This window comes from Bacillus rossius, chromosome 3 (genome assembly GCF_032445375.1).
Source record: "Bacillus rossius redtenbacheri isolate Brsri chromosome 3, Brsri_v3, whole genome shotgun sequence".
In the NCBI taxonomy this organism is placed as follows: domain Eukaryota; kingdom Metazoa; phylum Arthropoda; class Insecta; order Phasmatodea; family Bacillidae; genus Bacillus; species Bacillus rossius.
In genome coordinates this window covers 91,666,346-91,692,296 of record NC_086332.1, presented here as the reverse complement: position 1 = coordinate 91,692,296, position 25,951 = coordinate 91,666,346, and the positions used below count along the sequence as shown (strand labels likewise).

Genomic DNA, 25,951 nt, shown 5'->3' with positions numbered 1-25,951 from the left:
CAAACTTTCTCTCAGCTATTAACCTAACACCTGTTCAAGTCATTGACTTGTATGTGCTGGATGAGACGAAAACAGCAGTGTAGAGGCAGCATTCTGCCAATCTTGTTCCCATTTGGAAGCTTTAAGACCAATTACCAGCAGAATTTACTACCATTGCCACCTGGTGATACTCCAGCTGAATTAAAAAATCAACATACCTTATCACTGCACAGATACCCAGGGACCAACTAAGCAGTAACGGGTATCTATCGAAACACAACTAAGTCCCAACTCCTCAACCTGACATGCTGCAGAAGAGTCGACAAGTGTCGACTGATCACTGGTTCTTTGGCCAAGTCAACTGAAGCAGGAACCTCAGGGAATTAAAAAAACCACTTACCTCATTGTTGCATAGATGGTCATCTGATGCTTTTCACAAATCATTGCCCAAACATCCACTGTGGTCCTGCACTAGTATGCATTCAAATTTTGTACAACCTCCTGTCAACCTTTTTGGTAGTCATCAAGGAGGGGACAATGGGAAATGAAAATCCGCAGCCATCCCGCCATATAAGGTCACTTAAGTCCCCACTCTGGTACAGCAACCATATATGCTGCCATCATCTCCACCACAAGAAGGCCCTCAATTTTCTCTTCATACATTGTGCCACTACCCGACTCTCACTGGAAGCTTCTTCAGGAAAGTGAAGTTGTTATGTATTGAACCTATTAGTTAGTCTTTAATTAAGTGTATTAATGTGCTGGCAAGTGCCATGTTGGATAGCTAACATCCAGGCAGTGTGCTTGAAGTGTTCTCAAATTTTTGTGTAGTCCGGCGGATATGTACAATGTATGTGTTGCGTGAATTAATCATGTGTTAAAATAAGCCTGGGTAGTACACAAAATTTTAGTTAAGGATAAAACAGTTCGTAAGAACAGGGACATGAACTAGGCAGGTTTAGAAATGTGTAAATCATACGGTAAACAACTTCAATTTTATTTTGTTGCAAACAGGATAAGGGACAAAGTGACAAATGAACATTTTTTTAGTGTGCATTGCCAGTCTGACATCATTTACTTTTGTCTCTACAATCTACAGATGGTGTGCTGCTAATCGACCATTTTGAAACAAAGCACAATGGGATATACAAACTTTGAAGTTTCTTCACCAGGACCTACAGGAAAGGGAGACAATTACAGTTCACATGGCAAAACTAAGGAAGTTGAGCATAACTGCATTTTCCCTGACTTTGAACATATCTTGTGGGATTGGCTTGTGAGTGCAGTGAAAATATAGCATGGTTCAACATTTTCTCCCTAAAGACATGTTAATATTTAAAGATGCGGTGGAAATTTCTATGGTGGTAGAGACAACCGGAAAGAACACAGATGATTTTAAAAGTTCTATGACTGAGGTGCATAGAATAAAAACTGGAATGATGATGAGAAAAATGAAGGAATCAGTTACCAAACCGGATAAAGCCACTTGGTTATCCAGCTACAGTGGCGATGCAATGAAAGTCGCTTGGCTGATATGTGCTACCATCTACGGACAGTCTGCATTCGTGCAATAACTGAGTCCACATTGACTGTGCCTCCATCACAAAGAAGAAATGTGATCCTGCTATGGATGGAACAGGTAGACATCAGCTACCTGGTACATTCTGTAAAGTGCATCTACAAGCATACACATCAGAGACTACGTTGTTGCATGTACCATGTAAAGCATGCACAAAACCAATCAGCAGAAGCCTTAGTGCACAGAAGAGCACCTACATGGACAATGTCTAACTATGAAAATACATAGATACTGGGGCAGTCACTCCATCATAAGTTGGCACACTTAAAAAAAATTCATGGCTTAAAAAAGGTGAAGATATTGTTATATACATGTTCTCAAGAGCACTTCAAAGTGTAAAATGTGAAGAACATGAAAGTGAAAACAAAATGGTGGTATTACTTGAGCTATTGGTAGTGCAAAGAAATATGCTTAGCTTGATGGTCCGTGACTGGTTAAAGTCACTCGGAATCAAAATGATAGAGCTACATCAACTGTAGATGCCTATGTGATTATACTGATGATGAACTAGCATCCTTCTGTATTTCAGACAGAATAGTTAGGGAAGTATGTCAGACAACATTTAATTGTCAATATCAATTCAGGCAGCAATTATGTTAGACCAGTAGATTTTGCACTGAGGGAAAGGGTAAGCACAGAAACAAACTGTCTGGTGCAGCGAGGTGTGTTCGAATCAGTGTCCTCTTCTAAGAGGGCCACATGATTGGTGCCGATTGTCTAAAGTATGGTTTGGTCAGGCTGTGTGGTGAATACAAGAGTATGCTGAACAGTGTGTCAGTGACAGAGGTATACCTCCATGGTCACGGAGGCTTTTACAGTGCTTCAAGGTCATATTTTCCAAACAACTAGACTTGGAGGAAGCATACCTGCAGGTCACAATTAATGAAGCTTCATCAGAGTGCTCACAGTCAATACAATGAAGGGAGTGGTTAAGGTAAGGAACTGCCTTTCAGTGAGAGTAGTGGGCCAGCAATTTTCTAATACCTATTGCAACACCTCTAACAGGTGTCCCTGGAAATGTAGGTTTGTTGGATGACATTTTAATAATTAGGAGTGATGCACATGAACACTGAAACCAGATTTAAGGAGTCCTGGAATGATGAGAAAAGACAAAGCTCAAACTAAAAAAAATGTTCAAGTGTGTTTTCGCAGTGGAGTATGTGTTGTTTGTGGGGAGATTATAGGAGGGGTTTCATCCATTGATGGTAATGTAAAAGCTATAATTAGTGCACCAGTCAAGACATCACAAGGAACTACAGGAATTTCTTGGGCTATTAATTTTCTAAGAATGATTATTAAAAGACAGATCTGAAGTATTGGAGTCACTGCAAAGATAACTTAATGCAGGGACTCTGTGGCAGTGGAAGGATAGACACAACTAAGCATTTGACAATGCAAAACTACTACTGCATTAGAATCAAGTACTTACACACTTTGACCTTTGCAAACCCTTAATCTGCCTTTTGATACCTCATAAAGTCAAAGAAGTACTAGCTAATAAGCTGTGAAATGGGGTGAATATTACCATGGTGTTTGTATCAAGAAAATTGTAAAAAGTGAATGCAAATACTCTCAGTTGGATAAGGAAGTTCTGGGGTAACCAAGTTCAGGCAGCACCTTGTGGGCAGACATTTTAAAATTGTAACAGACCACAAGCTGCTTCTGCATCCCGCAAAACCTACTCCAGACACACATTCTCCTCAGGTTACTATGCTGCTGTCTGATGTTGGCAATGCGTCACTATGAATTGGAATACAGGTCTAGTTTGTCAGGTGGATGCCCTTAGCAGAGAGCACCTACTCAGCAGGACCAACACCATGTGATGTACTTTTGCTTGAAGATTTGCCACAGCCACGTAGATCACTTTAAGTGGAGGCAGAAATGAAACAAGACACTATGCTACCTCAGGTCATGGCAACTGCACAGCAAGGATGGCCAGCTGGCGTTAAAGATGGGGACTTACAGCCTTATTGTGGAAGGTGACATGGGCACACGGAACACGGATTGTTTGTTGTGGAAAACTAGGCTCATAATCTCAATCAATTTACAATCAGTGAAGACAAAGATTCTCTAAGTAAAACTACGATAATATGGTCCATATGAAAGCTGTTGCCAGAAGCTATCTTTAGTGGTCCAAGCTGGATGCAATAATTGAGGAAATGGTACAAGAATGATTTAAAAGTCAAAGTTGCCACAAAAATCCACCCAAGTCAAAAACGGTAGCATGGCCAGTCCCAGAGAAGCCATGGTCACTACGGCATACTGACTCTGCTGCTGGATCATTCCACAGGACAAACTTTTATGTGGTAGACGCATATTCTAAGTGGTCAGAAGTTAGAAGAGTAAATATAAATAATACGTCTGCCACTGCAGGTGCACATGAATTGCAGGACATAATCAGTTTCAAAGGATTGCCCGGTGTTGCGGTGGCGGAACAGTTTATAGATCACAAGAAGAAGAAGAGTAATAGAGTTTGAATTATATTTTCACGCCCTTTCAAACAACATCAGGCCAAATGATAATATGTTATTTTCCTTATGCACGATCTCTTATTTGTTATATTTCTGCCGGAGACAGATTTAAGCAAAGAACATCCTAGTTCACAAAAATAAACCCAGAAAATTTTCTACAATCACTTCTGATAGCTACAACCATGTGCCACAGGTATCCTGATTACCACCAAGAAAAACCTCAACTCTATCGCCATACACTGTGATCCTTCTAGACTCCCAATGGAAGCTTCTTTAGAAAGTGAAGCATTACACATAACTGGGTGTCAGTCATACACACTTATTATATCATATGTATCAACTTATAATACAAAAATAACAGCTCTACAAAATTATTACATTACAGACACACTAGAGGGCCTGAAAATGTTGACTGTATGAAATTTTTTTGAAGTGAAAACTTCTATAAGAAGGTTTGGATAGGGAGTAAATCCATGTAAGTCATCATCGACATGGTCATGTGATGTCAGCCGTGAATACACACACACACACACACACACACAGTGGTGCGCGCGCAGCCAGTACACATAACGCAGGTCGACAAGTAATGCACACGACATATATCAATACATATTTTATTAATCCGCGTCTTCAGTCCCTGTACATCAGTGCTGTGCATATGTGAATCGAATGTGTATATGCAGTAAAAAGTGAGTATAAAATATATTAATATTCTCATATAGATACATATATAGTTTGAATAACGAAGAAAACGGAGTCTTTGTAGTAATATAACCTAAAAATTAAGAACATCATTATTAATTTTTTTAATACCTACAATTACTATGAAATGTGTATTTTATAGTAATTTAGGAGTTATTTTACTAACATGATAAAATAAATTTGCTGTGTGATAATATTTTTTCGTAAAAATCATGAAAAAGTCTCTAATTTTTATCAAAAATTAATTTGGATATCCAAAAATAACAATTGTTTGTTAATAGTTTTAAGTATTCACTCCTGTCGGCAGTCCTCATGACTGCTTTGAAATTTTTTTTTATTAATTACATAATACACACCTCACATTTTATTTATTTATTTAATTATTTATTTATTTGAGTGCCAACCAAACAGTAGTGAGACCTAGATGGCTAGTCAAAGGGACAAAAAAGAAACTTCAATACTCAGGCCATCAAGCTGAAGTCCCTGTGACATTGGTAATTAAAAAAAAAAAAATTGAAAATTAATAGCAACATGTTGATCATATAGTTAATTCCAGCTCATGAATATTATGGTGCAATATCCAACAGGGAAAAAAAACTATGATTTCTGTCACATCACTGCAGAATAAGAACTGTAAATGTGAGAGAGAGATTGTGGCCAGTTAAATAGTGTACTGTTTGGAGCTCACCATCGTCTTCCAACACCTGCTGTTCCGAACAGCTGCCTCCACGCTCGTTACCACTCTGGGTTGAACTCATGCTGCCACCCGTCTGCAAAACATCATCTTTACTGCTACAACATTCATGCTGCGAGATGATTTATGACCTGATTTCACAACTCAACTTAATATATTTCACATTTCTGTTGAATTGTACCATATTCTGTCAAAAGAGCAACAAAATAATGAACCTTTAGTTATTACAAAAAAAAATTCTAAGTTAACAGAAACTGAAATTTTTTTTCCGCTGCATGCATCAAGAATATGCATTGAACAGACAAAATCATAAAAAAAAACAAAAAAAAACAATGTGGCTAAGGATCAAAGGTGTTTCCTACACTATGACAATCACAAATTCATTACATATAACTATAATCATAAAATCCTAAATTTTCATTCATCAAATAACCAAGGTTCATAAAAACAAAAGGATAATAGTCATTCAGAGAATAAAATTTAAAAAAAAAAAGTATTTACTCCAAAGGGCCTAAACGAACACAAAACCTCTACAAAGCAATAATTATTTTGGTTCTTCCCTATGCAACCCCTACACATGACTATGAGAATCAAGGTGATGTCTGTGAGGTCCAGATAACCTTGAAATATTATAATACTAAAAATGTTTAAAATAAAGACTGAACAACAGTTTACATTTTTAATGTTGAAATACTAATTCAATTTCAAAAATCCCTTTCGTCACTGCCTAAGACACATAAATTTCGAAGAACTTATTTTTCTAGAAATGTTTTGGAAACTTCTATAAAATCTTAGAACATTTTAAGAACTTAATGTACATATGCACCATTCTAAATTTTCTCCAATATTTCACCATGATTGATTAAACATTTTCTCACATTTCATGCAGCGAAAATATTTTGAATATTTTAAATTATATGCATCCAGCATTGAATATCATAGAACAAATGTCATATTATGCCTACTAAGGTAGTTATACAAAAATTTTCTTTGAAACAAGGTTTAAGATAATATTAACATGCTTTAAACTAAAGTTGAATGAATTTATACTAAAGAAGTTTTGAATTTTTTTTAATTTTACCCCTGCTTTTATGATAATAGTTCATTTCATCAAAAATTGTTTCATCAGAGGTTTTAGATAAAGTTTAGGTATGTCTGTAAATTTCAGTAGCACGACATCACCACAGATAAATAAAAAGTTGGGCATGAAGCTGCTTCAACTTGGTAAACTCAGTGAAAAACATGTACCATGGCATACAATTAGCTATATGAGGGGGAAGAGATGTGCCCGCAGGGGACTACTCTATCGGCTGTTGTACAAAAATCAGCTATGACAAGTTCTGTTGCGGCTATTGAATGTAAAGAATTAGGTTTGTATAGTTTTTTTATAATTGGAACAAGAGTATGACTAGAATCATCAAAATGCCAAATTTTAATTTTTCTTATTACAAAATATCCAAAGATCAAAAAAAAGCATAAAATATATATTTATATACAGAATTTTTTTTTTTTTTTCATTCTGAAGGACCTCGATTAACCCATTAATTCCTCCACAAAGGAATGACTTTGGTGCTTCCCTCAGTGCTAGGATGAAGTTCAATGATACACTGTTGCAGCACACAGAAAAGGAAACTTAAAATACAGTTTCACTAAGAAAGAAGTTCACCATATCAACTGAAAAATATCACTTGAAAGTAATTTATTGTTCTGCTCACTTTTGCCTTTGAGTGTGGCGTGAGTTTGGTTGTTGAGATTCCCATCTCCTTCAAGATGGCTGCCATCTGCTTGGTGTTGATGCCACAGTTGTTGGCGACATTCTTCTGACAGCGCTTGTGGACGTTCATGCTGCACACTTATAGAGGACAAGCAACAGTTCAGGTAAAACCATTTCTGAAGGGATCAGCCACATCGCTATGAGTATGGTCATTCAGGGCAGTTATATCTCACACGTATCTCGCACATACAGATTTTGAACAAGTCAATCAACTAGTTTGATAAAAAAAATTAAGGTGTGAAAACTATTGCTAACAATTGTAGAAAAATTAATACTAAACAGAATGTTTCTGTTCACCCCAAAATATTTTCATATGTCAAACGACACACATGTGAAATAATACTGCAAATTTACCTGTAACTATAAATAATGTTTTAGATAGCGAAAAAGCAATTAGTGGGTAAAAAAAAAAAGTACAAACAGTATCACAATAAATCGTTCACATAGACTAACAAGAGGATAAACTAAATTATTTTCATTCTGCATAAGAATGCATTCCCTTACTTCTAATAAAGGCTCATGAAAATTTTTTTGAATATTTTTTTGAATATATTTTTTGGATTTTTTTTCTTTCATTTATTGCTAAATTTACTTTGATTTTGGTGTAGTTCTGGTTATAAAATTTGCATAGTAGGGTCTCGATAATCCGAGTTCCCAATAATCCGAGTCAGTTTCGGGGGTTATGAGAAAGAAAAAAATACGAATTTTGCAAACACACATACACGTAGGGACGGCCAGGGCTACGTTGAGGAGGAAGGCCCGATGGGGTGAGTTGGGTAAGTGACTGTACATAGCAGGTAGCGGCCCACCCGTCAGAAGTCGCAAGAATCTATTTATAGAACATTGGGGGGGAAACCCCTTTTCGCGGTCGGCCTAGATCCTCCGCCCCCTCGTCACTTCCCCACGTTCCCTCCAGAGGGCAATTTTTAGTTCCCATAAGTTCTTCACCGTGAGCACATCTATGTAGTTACATCCCAGTTCTATTACGAACCAGTATGAGTAAAAGAAAACATACTGAAATATCATTAAGTGATAAATTAGAAGCGCTGACGCGGGTTGATAAAGGTGAGCCGCTAAAAACAATTGCGCGTGATTTAGGAGTGAGTGCTGTTACCGTGGGTGACTGGAGGCGCAACAGACAGAAATTGGAGTTATGGCATACTCAAAAAAATCTTTCTCAGGCTACAACATCCAGATCTCGTATGAAAAAAAGTGAGTACGAAAAAACAAGTGAAGCTTTGTTTTCATGGTTTTTAACACAGCGGCAAAAAGGTGTCCCTCTTTCTGGGCCTATATTAAAAGAAAAAGCGCAGTATTTTCGTAATAAATTACAAGAAGGTGAAAGCAATTTTAATGCCAGTAAAGGATGGCTGGATAAATGGAAAAAAAGATACGGTGTGCAGCAATTGCATATCACGAGAGAAAAGCTTTCAGCTGATGCCGCTGGTGCTGAAAACTATGTTCAAAAATTTCAAAGCATGATCGAAGAAGGGGGCTACACACATGATCAATTATATAACTGTGACGAGACTGGGTTAAATTTTAAAATGCTACCTGACAAGTGTCTAGCATCCAAAGACGAAATTTCCGCTCCTGGGCATAAAAAGAGCAAGGAACGAATTACTGTTCTGCCATGTTCCAATGCCTCTGGGACACATAAGCTTCGTCCCTTGGTGATAGGAAAGTCAAAAAAACCTAGAGCTTTTAAAAATGTAAACATGAACGCACTACCCGTCACATACAAAAATCAAAAGAACTCGTGGATGAGTAAGACCATTTTTTAAAATTGGTTCTTCGAGGAATTTGTTCCTTCAGTAGAAACTTTTTTAAAAGAACGACAATTACCGAGAAAAGCACTGTTGGTTATTGACAACGCTCCATCCCATCCAAACGTAGAAGAGCTGTCAAGTGATGAAATTAAAACTGTTTTCCTGCCCCCAAATATGACTAGCCTCATTCAGCCTATGGACCAAGGCGTCATTGCGACAATAAAGAAAAAGTACAGACGCATGCTTCTGACATATATTTTGCAAGAAGAAGAAATTTAATTAGTAGATATACTAAAAACAGTTAATATAAAATACATTATCTAATGGTTAGTTGATGCGTGGTCAGAAATTAAACAGGAAACTATACAGAAATCCTGGTCAAAACTTATAAAACCGAGAGTTTCACAAAGTGAAGAAGAAGAAACAGTTGAAGATGACTGTGATAATATGACTCTATTGAATTTAATGGTGGCAATCCCTGGCTGCGAAATGGAATCCAGTGCTGAAGAGGTTAAGAAGTGGTTAGACAGTGATGAAATTGAAGAATTGACAGATGAGAAAATTATTGAAATGGTCAACAACCGGGATGAGGACACCGAAAAAGACGAACAAGAGGAAGAAGAAACCAACAAAAAAATTAGCCTTGCAGATGGGTTTCTACGCTTAGAAAAGGCACTCGAATACGTGGAGCAGCAAGATGACGTCACGCCAAATGACGTAATGTTTTTTAAGAAGTGGAGCACACGAGCAGCTGAGAAGCGAGGAGCATTAAAAAAACAAAAAACAATAATAGATTATTTTAAAAAATAATAATTATGTATATATTTCTATTCTGCCTTTTAATATGTTTGTATTTTCTTTTTATTAAAACATTGACATATGTATTAGAAATCAATTTTGCGTGTTTTTATTTGTATTTCCAATATAATCCGAGGTTCTGATAATCCGAGTTGGCCCCGGTCCCATCCAGCTCGGATTATCGAGGTTCTAGTGTAGAATTACAGAACCTTCCTATAGTTTTATGCCTAACAATGTGTGTGTTTAAGTAAATTGCTGGGTTCACGGCCATTGTATGATAAACTATCTTGACTGTCTGGTTTCAGCTGTGTGGCAGTGGTAGTGTGTCTCTGGAGGGGAAAGCAGCCATCCACATAGTCAACAGAGCCAAAGAAATCAGCAAAGAGTTAATTATATATATTGACGTCAATCGGGCCTGCACCCCACAAGCCTGGTCAGCTTCCTCCACCTTTCCCCTCACCCCCACGTCCCACTTCCCGTACTGGCAACTGCTCCGTCTTGAGTACGTAGTCGGGTGGTTGTGTTTGAATAGCGCGCCACGGACGTCAAGAGGGCGCTGTAGCAGCAGTGCACCACACCCCTTTAACTACAGATAAACATTGTAATTCTTTTTTGCTTATTTTTCCCCAAGTGGCGTGTGACTGCAGATCGGCCGGGAGTGTTTTATGTACTTTAAGTAATTAATATTTAGTTAAGGCATAAACAACGAAAAGACATACCGAACATGCACGAGGCGAACCGAAGTCTGCCGAAGCCGGACTGGTTATCGTTAATAATAAATTGTTGTAATTTTAGTTAATAGTTTTTATCATGCATTAGGTGTAATATAATTATTAAGAGTGTTTCATGTATTACCTGTAGCTTCCTGTGGCACGTAATCGTAAATAGATATAACGGTAATTGTTGGTTCGGCGTGAAGATGCCATATTAGACGCCATGTGAGCCCTGAGCTCACCGCAGTCCTTCGCCAGCACCGACCGAGAGCTGACGCATCAGCACCCCGGGGACCTCACCGCTTGCCAGCACTGCTAAGTAATTCCGTTAAATCTTAATCATCTTAAATCTTTCGTTCTTAATTCCTTGGGGCTTCTGTCGGTCGGGAGGACTGTTTAAATTATTGTATGAGTGACCACTATGGTCATTTTTATGCTAATTACCGAATTGTAGAGTGTGACCACGTGGTCAGGTCGCACCACGTGAACTGATTTGTGCCGCAGGCGTTGTGTGATATAATCAAAGGTGTAGGCGAAGTAGCAACTAATAAACCAGGGCATACGATTTTATTTGTACACCAATCCCTCGCATAGCACGTCTTCAATTAATGCGAATTCAGTTAGCACGATGTAAATTTTACTGCCCTAGTCTCGAATAGCACGTCTGTAAACTTCAGTTAGCACGAAATCGCCACAGGCTAAAAAAAATCTCGGAAACGACGCGACGTCAGGTATGGAATTCGAGGGGGGGAAGAGTGGTTTGGAATGCGAGGGGAAAGAGATGCGCACGCAGATAAAAAAACACCGGGCCGTACTGTTGATGCCCGGCCGCAGACCAGGCCGTACCGTTAATACCCGGCTGCAGACCAGGCCGTACCGTTGATACCCGGCTGCAGACCAGGCCGTACCGTACAGAAACCAAAGCAGATGAAATTGGACACATTTTTTAAAAAAAAGCAAGATGATAGTGTTAATTTCACCCCAGAAAATATTTAACTAACTTTTATGTTTTGTATATGTACATATTGTACATATTTTAATGTTATGTTTGTGCTCTAGGGAAAATCTAAATCTGTTTATCTGTTAACTGATTTGTTTACATAGCCGCTTTTATAAGAGGTGTGCATAACAAATTAAATGTTTACATATGGCTGTGTGTTTTAAAGTTACCGTATTTACTCGTGTATAGCGCGCACCACGATTTTTGCAACTAATTCCAAAGAAAAAAAAAATTGAAATTTTTTTTTCCCATAAATAAATTTTACTAACATTTTGTGGTACCTGATTATTTAAATTGATGTGTAATGATGCGTCAGGAAAATACATAAACTCTGCTGTGTAAACGGAAGATAATGAAGCCATATATCGTCACAACTGGTACGTGGAAGGAAGAAAGGGAGGGAGGCGTGCCGCGCTACGTTGCTAAGCTGGCGCGGAGAACTAGATGACTCACCGGTCGCTGCTGGGACGAGGAATGGAGGAAGCGAAGGTGGCAAGGGGGGGGGGGGGGGGGAGGGAACTGGTGACAACATTCTCTCTTTCTCTCTCTCTCTTTTTACTAGCTTCTGAGCTGGCTTTCTGTAAAGGGGGGAGGTCTAAAAATAAACAAGAGACCATGATGTGCGAGCTTGCGCGTGCGTGTGCATGTGTGAAACAGAGGCCTTGTTGCTTGTGCGAATGTGTGGGGGCTGGCCAGAAACGTCACCCGTCACCCGGCAGTTAACGACTTCCACTCCTCCCCGCCCCCCACCCCCAAACTTTTTTTTTCCGTGTATAGCGTGCATCCTTATTTTTTTCCTTTACTTGAGGGGAAAAAAGGGCGCGCTATACACGAGTATATACGGTATATAAAACCGGTTCTTAATTTCATAAAAGTGTTTTAATTTTGTTAAGTTTTAAACGTAATAACAAAGGATCCAGCTGCTTGCAAGAGCAGGCAGACAGACGCACGCGCGTGTTGAAGGTCACGCCTGGGCGGGCAAGCCAACCTGCTGACTGACGGTAAATATGTTACCACTTATCTCCCGTTACACTGTGCCATGTTTTCTTTATCTAACGTATTCGGTGGTAGGCTTAAAAAGATAAATGATATGACATATGCATTTTCAAGTATTATTCTACGCATTTATATTATGTAAAGATTACTTCCCTACACATCTTGGAACACATTAAATAATTTAGCCTTATATTTATGGGGACTAATGCTTCAGAATACGCGATTTCGATTAACACGAACATTTTTAAGAACGAATTAGTCGTGCTAAGTGAGGGATTGGTGTATTTGTTTATTTCAACATCCTGAGTGTGACAGCGTGTGGGATGCCGTAAGAGCCCACTGCGTAGGTGAAGAGCGTACCCGACGCTGAGAGCGGACCAGTGGCGAGTACTAGGATTGGCTTTATGGGGGTTAAAATCACACCTCACATGCGCAACGTCACGGCCCTGAAAGAGAGCCTCTCCCGGGTCCGTGCCCCTTGCACGGTGGCGCCCACAAACTTATCTCAGTACATGTATCGACGCGAACCCCCGCTTAGCATAAGGACAGTTAGGCCGCGGCCATGTCAATATATACACACACATATATATATATTTGAACACCTCACTACAACACTAATAGCCAATTAATACAAAAAGAAAGAAGCCATAAACAAACCATTCACTACATAAATTGCTGACAGATTCAGTAGCATAGCGGTGCTACCATAGTGCAGGAGTCACCAACCAGCTAGCCCAACTTTTGAAGATACTTGAAATACAAACAATACAAAAGCCTTGAGGAAAACTACAAACCTGTCTGCCCTCAGCAAAGGATAAAACTAAAGCTGAACAACATGATGGAATCTATAGAGTATCATGTTCCTGTGACTTGGTTTATATAGGACAGACATAGTAGTTACAAGAATCAAAGAATACATCGGGAAGTACAAACATGAGAAACACAAATCAGCCACAGCTGAACATTCATCCATTACCAAAAACAGTGTAGATTTAGACAAATTGAAACCCAAAACCAACACAGAGAATTACAGGAACAGGATTGTCAGAGAAGCCACAGAAAAAATTAAACACCCAAACATCAACAGATAGTATGGATATAAGCTGAGTAAAACATGGGTACCACCGAAGGAAAAATAAAATTGAACACTAGGAGAAAGCAAGAGGGGAGAAGCAACACAGTGTCTAACTCCGATTGGCCAACAACATCCAATGAGACGGAAGTCATTCATGATTGACCAACACAGAGCCAATGACAGGATAGCCCTCCTCTGATTTGCTGGCACTAGAGCCAATAGGAATAGGCCTCAATGTGAATGGCTACCTAACGAAGACTCTTGGCAAGTTTATATAGAGCCCTACCACCTCGCTTAATATGTTGCAGCAACTGCATGTGTCTGTTATGTTCTTCGAAGCACATTGAGCAGCAGTTCATTACATGTGTTCTCTAAGCCAAGATATTTTTTTGTTCATTCTCTATGACTTCCAAAGGTAATTTTTTTTACAATGTATGAGAATAAAAACTAAAATTAGTTTTTAAATTAGTTTATATATATATGTACACAAGACTAAGTAACAGTTTTCCTGATTTGGATGAAACATTTTATTTATTCAGATTAGTTTATGTTTGTTTGAGACAAAATAGTATTTTTTATGGTAACAGTTTGGAATTTTAGATGGAACGTTTTAGTCTCAAATCGTCTGCAGAACTGATCGAACATGTCATCTGGTGACTCGGTTTTATATTAGCGAGTATGTCGAATAACATATAATTGCATGAAATTAACTTTAAGAATTAATACACAAAGTACAAGTAAAGTATTCAAGATAATTTCGAGAGTATTTTGAAAATAAAACATCTGCAGTTACGTTTTTATGACCAACGGATTTGAATAGTTTTGACATCTTTGAGTAGAATGTGAATCAAACTAAAAGTTTACAAATTCGAAACTAAAACCTACATCAAGATCAAAACACATTCGGTTCTATCAGCAGTGCAAGACTGATTAAGGATTTAATCCCTATTAAGAGGCCTAAACTACGACATAGAAGTGAGACGCCGTCTTGTGGAACATTTTTGAGGAGTGTCTACATCTGAGAAGTATCGACTTTGGACTGAAGGAAAGAGACCCCGGATTCCTATGAACACTAACTGGAGGAACTGTTGAACAAGTACCAGCCCATCGACGTGGACATTAGGCATTGCGGAATCCCGTGTTCCAGCCCCGGCAAGATATTTGAGTGTGTCTGCAGTATGACCTTGCTCCAGAACTTCTTGTCCAGATTAATCAGGTTCCAGAACACTAGGTTGGTTCGTTCTATGAATTGTCAGGACACTAGCTAAACTGCGCACTCACTGAGTCAAGTTTGTTTGTTTTTGGAATATGATATTCTCATGCTTTAGGTTAAGTTCAATGAATACATAGCTTTGTTTCAAAGGAACTGACGATATTATTTTTAACTTTGATTTTTTTAATATAAATGTGTCCAAACTTTAACTTAGTTATCATTCTTATGTCAAGATCTTAAACAACGCAATCAAATTAGGATTCTTTAACTATAGAATAAGTAAAAGTACAGTGTATAGCAGAAGCTATACAAATAAAAGTTAGCAACGATAAGGTAGTAAAATAAAACCAAACTGTCTTAAAGTCACAGGCTTTTAGCTTGGTAACGGGATAAGGTAGAAAGTTATAATTAGAACCTTAATTTCACTGAACATTTTTTATTGAAGTCTTTAAGGATTGTTTTGAATGTGTACGGAATGCATGCAAAAGATTTTTTATTTTTTTTACATTTGGGGTATTAAGGCTAATCTTAACCACCATTTTGGATCATTGTATTTTTGTGACATCATTTTTATCTAGGACAATTTCTTCAGATCTTTCACCTAACAGGTCTTACAAGAATTGAATTTTGTGGTTTTTAGTAAATTTTATTATGTGTACACAAGATAGCTTACACACACACACCATCCCCTAGAATTCAAAAAATGAATCATTTCCAGCAATAAAAGGAAAGAATTGAAAGTAAACAGTGAGTAAAGAGGTTTTATTCCCCTCCCCCAACAAAATGAAATTCTGCATACAAAATAATTATGTTAAGTTATCTGCTAGCTGTAAAGGGTAAGGCAAATATTCACAATTTTTAACTGACTAATTGCATCAGGGTCCTTCACTATAAGTTCATTTTATGGTTTCCACATGTGGGTAATACATACACAATATATTCTAGTCTTATTTTTCAAATTTTCTCCATCAAAATTTTAACTAATCAAAAAATCAAAAACCCAATATATTGGTCGAACCTGGGTCGGAATGTAAAGATCTTGTATGATACAGTGCTAAATGTTTAATTTTTTGTATCAATTATTAAAAATTAGGTGTTTACTTCACTTCTTTATAAAAATGAAGTCAAACAATGAACTTATGGGATGAAAAAATCACATTCAAAGTTCTTCAAACCTAGTAATTAAGGAAATTATAAAAAGAGGACCTTCTAGAAAATAATGTTGACCCTATCATGTGTTCTTTTTATTATTTACTGCTGGCTTGTGGATGGAACATACCTATTTAAAAAAAAAAAAAAAAAAAAATATATATATATATATATATATATATATATATATATATATATATATATAATGTATAAAGCAAAGCTGCATAGAATCATTAATTTAATTTTAGTGCAAGAAACTGCTATTTTATTTTAAGTTGCAGTTTGCCATTGTAAATTAGGGAATAAAAATAATGGTATTAGTAGTACTAGTATAAATTTAAAAATCTCTCACCCTAATTAAAGTGTAGGTACTAAGTAAGAACAAATGTCTTTATCAGTTTGGAGTTACAGTATTCATTGTAATTTAATTTTACATTAATTTTGCTTAATGTTCCAATTCATTGACTTGCATGCCTTAATAGATAATCTGAGCATCATAATTTCTAATAGTGACTGAATTCAACTGAAGCAAGGCATGTATACAGATTGTTACAGGTTACTTGAATACTATCGAGGGGTGCAATTATCTACAAGTCCTGCCTCTAAGGCTCTGCCTTAAGGGGGATTGCACTTCTCCATATTGGAAATTAATGTATTTCTACACAACTTAATTTTGTAATCAAGTTTTAAATCTTGTATCATCAAAGCACAAGTAATGGCTGTTCTAAACTTCCTTATGAAGCTGCAATTAGTTTGGTCAAGTCAGCAGCCATAATCTAAAATAGTCAATCACTTGCAATATTTTACCTCGCTTAAGAAATACTGACTGTCACTCAAATGTACAAGTAACATTAGGGATTATGTATGGAAGGCTGAGTTGGATTGAAGTACAGTATGTCCATAAAAGAAAGACCCAGCTATAAATTGCCACCTACGCAAAAAGATGATTAGTAGAGGGTGAAGAACCTGTAAACTTTATTTGGCAACAGGATGGAGCCCCTCGTAAATTGGAATCTCTTTGCACGAGAGTGGTCGAATGTCGAAGTCCCTGACCGTTGGATTGTTCGTAACGGTCAAGAAGATAGAGCTCTTTTTCCCTGGCCTCCACACATTCACCTAGCATGATTTTTTTTTCCTTTAGGGGTTTATAAAAGATTGTGTCTACGTTCCACCGCTAAAGATGCACATATTGAAAATTTGCAAGAAAAACTAGGTTAGTCTATCTTCAATTTGATGTATGTTTTTTTTTTGTAATTAGTCTAAATTAAACTGTTATAATGTGCCATTGAAACTGGGATATTCTTTTATGGACATCCTGTATATTACATGTAAAGCAATTTACAAAAGTATTTAAAAATATTAAAGATGGAGGGTATCTCTGGCACAATGACCGCAACGGTGGACGTACCTTCACACTGCAGGCCCTGGCGTATGAGGCCGTACAGCAGTGAGCCGCAGTGGTCGCAGAAAGTGAACCTCTTGTAGTTGTGCACCACGAACCGGTGTGGCATGTCCACATTGAACCGCTGGCCCTTGCTCGACTGCAACAACCCGCACCACTGCAAGGCCTCCGCAAACACAACCCACGCATCATCACGGCCCTGTCCGACAAGCTGTGTTGGTTATTTCAACTGCTTATCATTATTAGTAACTAGCTAATGGCCGGCATTATCTCTCTATGTAGATCTCTAACTCTACATCTCTCTATACATAATCTATATATCTATATATATATGTCACTATATGAATTGGTTTTTTTTTAAAGGGGCTTATGTCAATTTCCGAAAACTTTCAGGAAAACACAAAAAACTGTGCTAACACTGAACCAGGTAAAACATAAGAGTTTTTTAATTTGTAGGTCATAGACCAATAATAAACTGATGTAATCCCATGGAAAAAAATTGGGGAACAAAAAACGAAAAGTTACGCCCTTTTAAAAAAATTTTGCTGTAAAAAGTTACATAGATTGAAAATTATTTGAAATTCATCTAAATTACTTCATTTAATGGTCATAATGTGAATGATTACTGAAAAGCATACATAACCCTTTAAGAAAAGCTTACATTTAAGTACTGTGAAAGCCGTTCACAAATAATGTTTTGTTTTGTTACAAATGCAAGATTAGCCAAGAGGTCAAACAATGTCACAAATACTGCTTGGCACTGAATATGGAAAACCAATAGCAATAAAACAAAAGAAAGTAAAGTGCTATATAGTACTATGATATCAATGTTTGTCGTCTTGCTCACTGGCATTTACACTCGGCCAAGATAACAGCTGTGAGTAGTATTCCTAGTGCTCATGAGGAATGTAGGTCGTGATTTTCATTAGATCTTGTATTTTAGCTATTTTAATAGGGATTCGTCCTATCGGGTATGAATGTGATGATGGTTGAATTGGTGTCCCTAACGTAAGAGCCATGAAGAATGTATGGTCTATAAGACCATTCACTGTAGAATACCCTTTCATGTAACCCTTTCATTCATGGCAGTAAACAAAGTGGAAAAGAGAACTGATTGAAAAGTTAAGTCGTTCGTTTATAGGTTTACTCTTTGTTTCTTCAGAGATGACATTTCTTCTGTAGTAATATTGTCACCAGTTTTTGAAGTCGAGAATGTCATTCGCTGTCACTTCCTTAACCACAAACTTTCCAGGAAAGCTACTTTATATAATGTGACTAGTAAGTTCATGTACTGTGAAGATTCTGTCATGTTTTCGGAGATGTTTGCTGATTATAGTGAAATCTCTGTCACATGGTAAAAAGCTATGTCCCCTGACAGGAAAGTACTGTTGAATTGTCTCAAATCGACCCATATCCGTCAGCGACAGAAGGAAGCGAGAGACGGTTTGGTTTTTATTTTCTCCCGCACAATTATCAGAAAATACACGGAGCTCCGTCTTTTCTCATGTGGTATGTCTTTAAGAAAATCTGTTAAAAATGTGCACACTTCATCTGGGGACTTTCTACCATTTCCTTCATGGTACACGTACATGGTGCTCCTTTTTTCTTTGATATTATTGATGCAGAATATGTTGACTGTAAGTTGTCTTAAATAGTATAGCTCCTGAACAGGAATCTTAGGTAAATTTACATTCTGCATGTAGTCCATTGCTAAAGATAAAACACTGCTTTCTTTGTGTCCCTCTTGAGATGCTTCATACTTCATGCAGAATAAAACTTACTGCTCCTACGTTTATGTAAGTAATAAGAGGTCTGCAACAACTGCTCTTTTTGACACCTCATTAAGATGTGGAGATTTTATTTTGAGGTTAAGTTCCTCACATGTGCAACAGGTATTTGCCTGAGGTCTACCAAATCTATACCTAAAACGCTTGGTAAAATCACTCCAGTAGGTGCAGTATGAAACGTGACTGGACTGAGGGTACTTTTCTTTGAATAGTTTCCACATTTTCTTTATTGAGATTTCAGAGCTCAAATAGTACACCTTTGCCCCCGTATAATGTGATTCGTGCAATGGAAAAGACCTGATATGTTCATGGATAGCCTCATGAACATCTGCAGATAGACTGTTACTAATACCTCTGCCTCTTTTGTCTTCAGGACTCTTTCCAGCCATTTTCAGTTCTTGGATTCTTCTTAGGTACTCGTTTTTCACTCACAGAAAATATAGAAAGAAATGCTTGCATAGATACTTTCATTCTAACTGTTCCCACCATTATATGATAACGAAATGTAGCACCTTTCAAAATTATGGGATTATCTTTGTCTTGTGGTCACCTCTGTTTAACTTGTTCAACGTCTATCAAGCCTTGCAGAAACAAATCTTGCACATTTTTACTTGGTAGATCATAAAATCGTACAAACACATCCAGGCAGTAGTCTTCTCCCAAATTATCCAAGCATTTTCGTGTGCATCTGAGGAAAGAATCAGTGTTTATTTATAACGTTCCAATTATTTATAAAAAACACACTCCACACATTTCCATTGCAATGACATTACAACACTTACATTAGTTTGCAAATCATGAAATAGTGATGTTGTTTTAACTCTCAAACTACACACACATAGTAGGAAATTAATAGTGACAGAAAACGTACCTGCAAGAAAATCAAGGTTTTTTTGCAGCAGCATCCTTGTCTCTGTGATTAACATAACCTTCACCTTTCAGTAATAATAATAATAATTTACACCTGCAATTGGGCATCCGCCCGGTGGCAAGGAGTTCCCACCCCCCAACTACCCTCACTCCTCCCCCTCTGGAGCCTCCTTCGTAAGTCCTTCCCTCCTCCAGATCCAGTGTCCTCCCCTCAAGCTCGTTCTACTCTCGCCCCGTCCTCACAAGGAATACCTGTCTTCCTCTCTCTGTCCATCTCCATTCCCTCTGAATCTTCCACTCATGATCCCTCCTTCCTCGATACAGCCCTCTGTTTAACCTAGATCCCAGCTTTCCCCAGCCCCCCTCCCCCCCACGAATTACTTTATGCATTCTCACTAGCCTTTCTACTTTCCTCCTTTTTTGCAGCGTGTCCCACCCCAGCTCCTTCATCATCACAGATGGTCTGTGTGTTTCCCCCATCCTGCCTTCGCCTTCCCTTCTCCTCAACATATCTGTCACCCATCTCGCTGCCTTGTGCTGCACCCACACTGGCCGTACCAATGTAACCTATGCCTTTTCCTTTACATTCCTACCTATCCCTTTCAGTGTCCTGCTAAGCAGCCCCAACCCCCTCCTGCCCTTCTTCACCACCTTCTTGACCTGCTTTCCCCACCCCAGGTCGCTCTGCAGGATCACTCCCAGGTACTTATACTCCTCAGCTTCCTGGATCACCTGTCCCTTCCAGCAGTACACTTTTCCCTCCACCCTTCTCATCCTCGTGAACCTCACCACCTTCGTTTTCCCTACGTTTATTCCCATTTCATATTCCCTCGACCAGCACTCCAGTTTCTCCAAGTCCTCTGCCAGATGCACCCCTTCACCCACAGTTTCATAGAGCACACAATCATCCGCAAACAACCGCAGCCTACTTTTCAACCCCTCTCTTACATCATTCATCATGATCAGGAAGAGCAGGGGTCCCATGACACTGCCTTGTGGTACCCCTGACGTCACATTTCCCTCTTTTGACCATTCCTTACCCACTCTCACTCGCTGGATCCTGTCCCTCAAGAAGTCCCCTGTCCAATTTACCACCCTCCTGTCCTCTATCAACCCCGCCACCTTTTCCATCACCCTCCTGTGCGGCACTCTGTCAAACGCTTTCTCAAAGTCTATAAAAATAGCGTCTACCTGCTTTCCCTCATCCACTGCCTCCACCAAGTCCTCCAGCAGCCCCGCCACCTGCGTTTCACAGGAGTAACCCCTCCGGAAGCCATGCTGCCTCTCATCCATCCAATCTCTTTCCACCACCCTTTCTACTATGTACCTCACTACCAGCCTCTCCATACCTTGCCTAGGTTCGACGTCAAGCTGACCGGCCTATAGTTTGCCGGGTGTGCCTTATTCCCACTCCCTTTATAGATGGGCACCACCACCACTTCTTTCCACTGCTTCAGCAACTGTCCCTCCTCCAGTGACTGTGCATACAGTACTTGCAGATACTTCCTGATCACCTTCCCTCCCAGCCTGAGGTGCCTGTTTCCTATCCCATCTGGCCCAAACACCTTCCTCACATTCAGTCTCCTCAACTCCCTTAATACATCATCCCTCTGTATTTCCAACCCTCTCTCTCTCCCTGACTTCTCCCCTTGTACTCCACACCATACTCCCCCATTTACAAAAACCGATAAGTACTGCTCCTGCAACAAACGAGCCTTTTCCAGGTCACTCACACACTCTTGCTCTTCTCTCCTCTTTAATACCGGTAGTCCCTTCTCCCCCTTTACTCTCCTAACATATCGGTACAGATTCGCCCAGTTTCCCCACCCCCCTTTCTCCATCATCCTTTCCATGTACGCATCCCTTGCTTCCCTAGTTTTCTTTCCCAGTTCCTTCATTTCTGCATTTAGCCCCTCCCCACCTCGCTTCTTGGCTCTTGCGTTGAGCCTCCTGAAGTGCAGCTTTTACTTTATTCACTTTGTATGATGAAGTATCACCTTTTCTTTTACATGAACTGACGTGATCTGTACTACAGTTTTCATCAACATCACTCATATTGCAAGTTTATTAATTTGTTGTACAATAACCAACAAAAGTACAGTATCCTATAAACTGTAAAGCAAATAGGAAAAACAAAACACAATGCATTTAGTTTATACAATGTTACCAACCGCAGTTACCCACCAACCACAGTAACCAACCGTTGTGACCAACCTCCGCAACCAACCTCTGTTGCCAACCTCAAATATTTTTTAAGGGGCGAATGTCACGAGTCATTTTTAAACAGGCGGAACTCAGTGAGATACGCCCCTTCAAAACAATGTGAAAATTTTAAACGTCTATACATACTCAACCAAATGCTTGACCTCCACCTTTTCAAAGCCTTTGTGTCAGCCTATGTAAGAAGTTACCGACACCATGTAAAACTGAAAATAGCCAAAATGATGAGTTACACCCTTTAAAAAAAACCGATTCATATAGAAATGAAATATTAAAAATATATTTTTTAGCTGTATATATCGTTTTACTCATCACAGGTGTGACATAGGTACATAAAAACAAAATTTCAAAGCAATCGGCACCGTCAAGCAGGCCACGGGGGTGACTATGGTCAAAGCAAAGAAACATTTTAAGATTGCTCCTATCCTACAAAAAATTGCACTACTAGAAATAACTACATTTTTTACAGAATATATGAACATATTGAAATATAACAGCAGAATGTTAACTTAAACTTTGCCAAAAAATATATATATTTTTGGTCAAATTTTTTGTACCGGTAAATTTACCCCAAAATAAATGTTGGCTAAACTGTTTAACACTAGAGGTGTAAAAGTAACGAAAAAATGTGTACCCGTATGTATTCGTTACTATAACAATTAGTACTCGTTACTTTCGTATCGTTACTCGTTACTTCTGATACCGCATGACATGGCACATGCTATGTTATGTAACAGCATCGAATCGAGTCGTATTTCGCACGCGTACAGTATGACGTCGCGTAAATAAAAATAAATCGAATATAAACAATTAAAAATATTTGATAATTAACAGCTTTTGTTAACCAAGAAACAATTAACTCTCATTAGAGCGGCTTTATTATAATATATCTTTTAAGATAAGAACATAAAACGTGAAAATACGCGATTATAAAAAAACAAAAACATACATATTTATAATTTGTAAAAAATACTTTCTTACGTTGTTTCTGTTCGAATCTAAAACTTTGTCTACACACACAATACCTTTAATAAACAGTAAAAAACTTGAACGACGAATTTCCAAATTATACTTTTTTAATAAACAAACATCGTTCTTTGTAACGAATACGCGCGCGCATGCGTGAAACATACGAAAGATGCGAGTAACGAAATGCATTCGTGTGTAACGTTTCGTTACTCGTTACTAGATGCCGCACCCGTTACTCAGTAACGAATACATACGGTTTGCTACAGCTCTATTTAACACAGCTGATCAGTGTCATGTGTTATAGCAATAAAAGTACCTACTTGTGTAACCTGCACCAAGATTTCAGGATTTTAGGTAAGTAAACATATAATCATTTATTTTAAAATTGCTGTTTGCCATTAATAATTCTAATATAGTATAAATACATAAATAATTTGGGGTTACTATGGTCATTTGTTAATTTTCATTATAACCTATAAAACATGCATATTTTTAAAAATATTAATGATAGATTAAAGGTGATTAAAGATAGGTAACCTATTCAGAATTAACTAGCAATTAGGCCTAAAATGTATAAAAACAAGAATACATATACTTATCACTGTGTTCTTTTTATATTTACCTGCAGGTGATCATCATGGTGAGAACCTACTAATGATCCCCTGGGTCGCGATCCTACATGGATTACAGCCCAGAACAAATGGATTCAGCAATTACTGCTGTTAGAAAGGGAATGAGCATAAGGACAGCTGCCGAAAGATACAAAGTAAAAAGGGAAGCGTTGAGGAAAAGATGCAAGAACATGGACATGAAGAGACCATGTGGACACACAGTATTAACGGAAGCTGAATAATCTTTGTTGTGTTCTTACACCACCCAGCTTGCTGAATGGGGCTTCCCAATAACCTCATTTGAGTTATGTTTGCTCGTGCGATCATACTAAAAAATGCAGGGTAAAACAATTACAAAGTTTTCTGACGGGTGTACCCCAGGAGTAGAGTGGGCTCGGTCGTTCATAAAACGCAACAGTGAAAAAATATTTTCCCGCATTGTCTCAAACATCAACCCCAAACGTTCTCAGTTAAATCCTGAAGATTTTAACAACTATTTTGACAATATGGCAGACAGTGATATTCCACCTGACAATCTAATTAATTTTGACGAAACAAATTTGTCGGATTATCCGGGTAGGTTAAAGTGCATTTCTAAACACGGAATGAAGTATTTTTAGAGGGTCCTCACATCAACCAAATCTTTAATAAGTTTTATGTTTGCTGCCTCGGATTCTGGGCGACTCCTCCCACCATTTGTAGTTTACAAAGCCGAGCATGTTTATGATTTGTGGGTGACAGGTGGTCCATCAGGAACAAGATATTCATGTTCAAAAAGTGGATGGTTCGACACAGCAACATTTAAAGAATGGTTTTTAACCATACTTCTCCCTTACATCTGGAGAATTAATACCTGTTCTAACAACCAGAAGTTTGTTGTCATTGGTGATAATTTATCATCACATTTCTCACCAAAAGTGCTAGAAGCTTGCAAAAATAACAACATAGCTTTCAAGTGCCTGACACCTAATTCAACACATGTTTGCTAGCCACTGGATGTGGCCTTCTTTGCTCCACTTAAAAGGTATTGGAGGGAAATACTTAATAATTTCAAGCAGAGGAACTCGGGGAAGACTATGTCAATCACCAAGGCACAGTTTCCACATATGTTAAATGCCCTAATGGACAAAATTGCTCCTACTGCTAATAAAGCACTGCAGGCAGGATTCCGAAAGTGTGGGCTGTATCCACTAAATCTCAATGAAGTCCTTCGAAGTCTGCCAGGTGGGAAAGGCAATGACTCCACTCTGTGTTTATCTCCATCAAAAAACATGTCTGCAACAGTTTTGGAGTTTCTCAAGGAGATGAGATATTCCAGACCACAAACAACTGCAGGTAGGAAGAGAAGGCTCCGTGTAGAAGCAGGGAAAAGTGTTTCTGTTGCTGACGTACCACTCAAGGAACCAATTATTCATGGTGAACGTCCATAAACGTGTCAACCACCCAAAAATAAAAGAAAAAGGAATGATAGATTATCTTCATCAGAGGATGGATGTGTTCAGTATGCAGAGAGTGATGTAGAAACATGGGAAGTGGTTAGACAAGATCATGTGCAGAAGGAAAATGAAAATGAAGATTATTTCTTGGCGGGTGCTTCAGAACTACAAATAGGAACTTGGGTATTAACTGAATTCGCAGGCAAGAGAATCTGTAAACATTTTGTCGGCCAAGTAACCGAATCTACAGACTTGGAACAGGAACTGATAGTGACTTTTCTTAAAAAATCTCGAGGGGGTTTCTTTATTTGGCCAGACTAGCCAGATGTTTCTGTCATTGACAAAGCACAGTTAATCAGAATTCTTCCTGCACCAGTTGAAGAGAGAAGAGGCAGGTTAATGTTTCATGTAACGTTTGATAGCTTTAATGTTGGTTAAACTGTTTAACTGAACATGTGTTTTTGACGTGACAACGTCTAATAAATCTATGAACACCGGCTGCACGCACGAAAAAGGATGACTTATTGTCCTGTTACGCTCATTGTACGCTTGCGCCGCATTTATCTCTCTTCCACTCGATTGGAACAACCATTGATTTGACTTTTTCGAGGCAAAGCTGGAGCACAAAACAGACTGTGTTTAATGCAACATCACTTCGTCCAAGGTAATACACAAATCAGTACCACCAACTGAGCATTAAACATAAAGACAAATTCACATACACGTCAAAATTGACTAATACCA

The 25,951-nt window shown here is 38.3% G+C and overlaps 1 protein-coding gene across 3 annotated transcripts in view; it reads right to left on the bottom strand.

Moving 5' to 3' along the window:
• The window catches only part of LOC134531025 (protein kinase C), a 270,374-nt gene that overhangs the window by 90,682 nt on the left and 153,741 nt on the right, over window positions 1–25,951 (bottom strand). For 2 of the 3 annotated variants that reach the window (XM_063366515.1, XM_063366516.1), the window contains exons 6-8: window positions 17,321–17,453; window positions 7,141–7,277; window positions 5,420–5,501 (exon numbers count right to left, since the gene is read on the bottom strand). In XM_063366515.1, the coding sequence (XP_063222585.1) occupies window positions 5,420–5,501; window positions 7,141–7,277; window positions 17,321–17,453 (352 nt within the window). Of the gene's footprint in view, window positions 1–5,419; window positions 5,502–7,140; window positions 7,278–17,320; window positions 17,454–21,968; window positions 22,100–25,951 lie in introns of those variants that run through there. The other variant, XM_063366517.1, reaches the window with a different exon arrangement.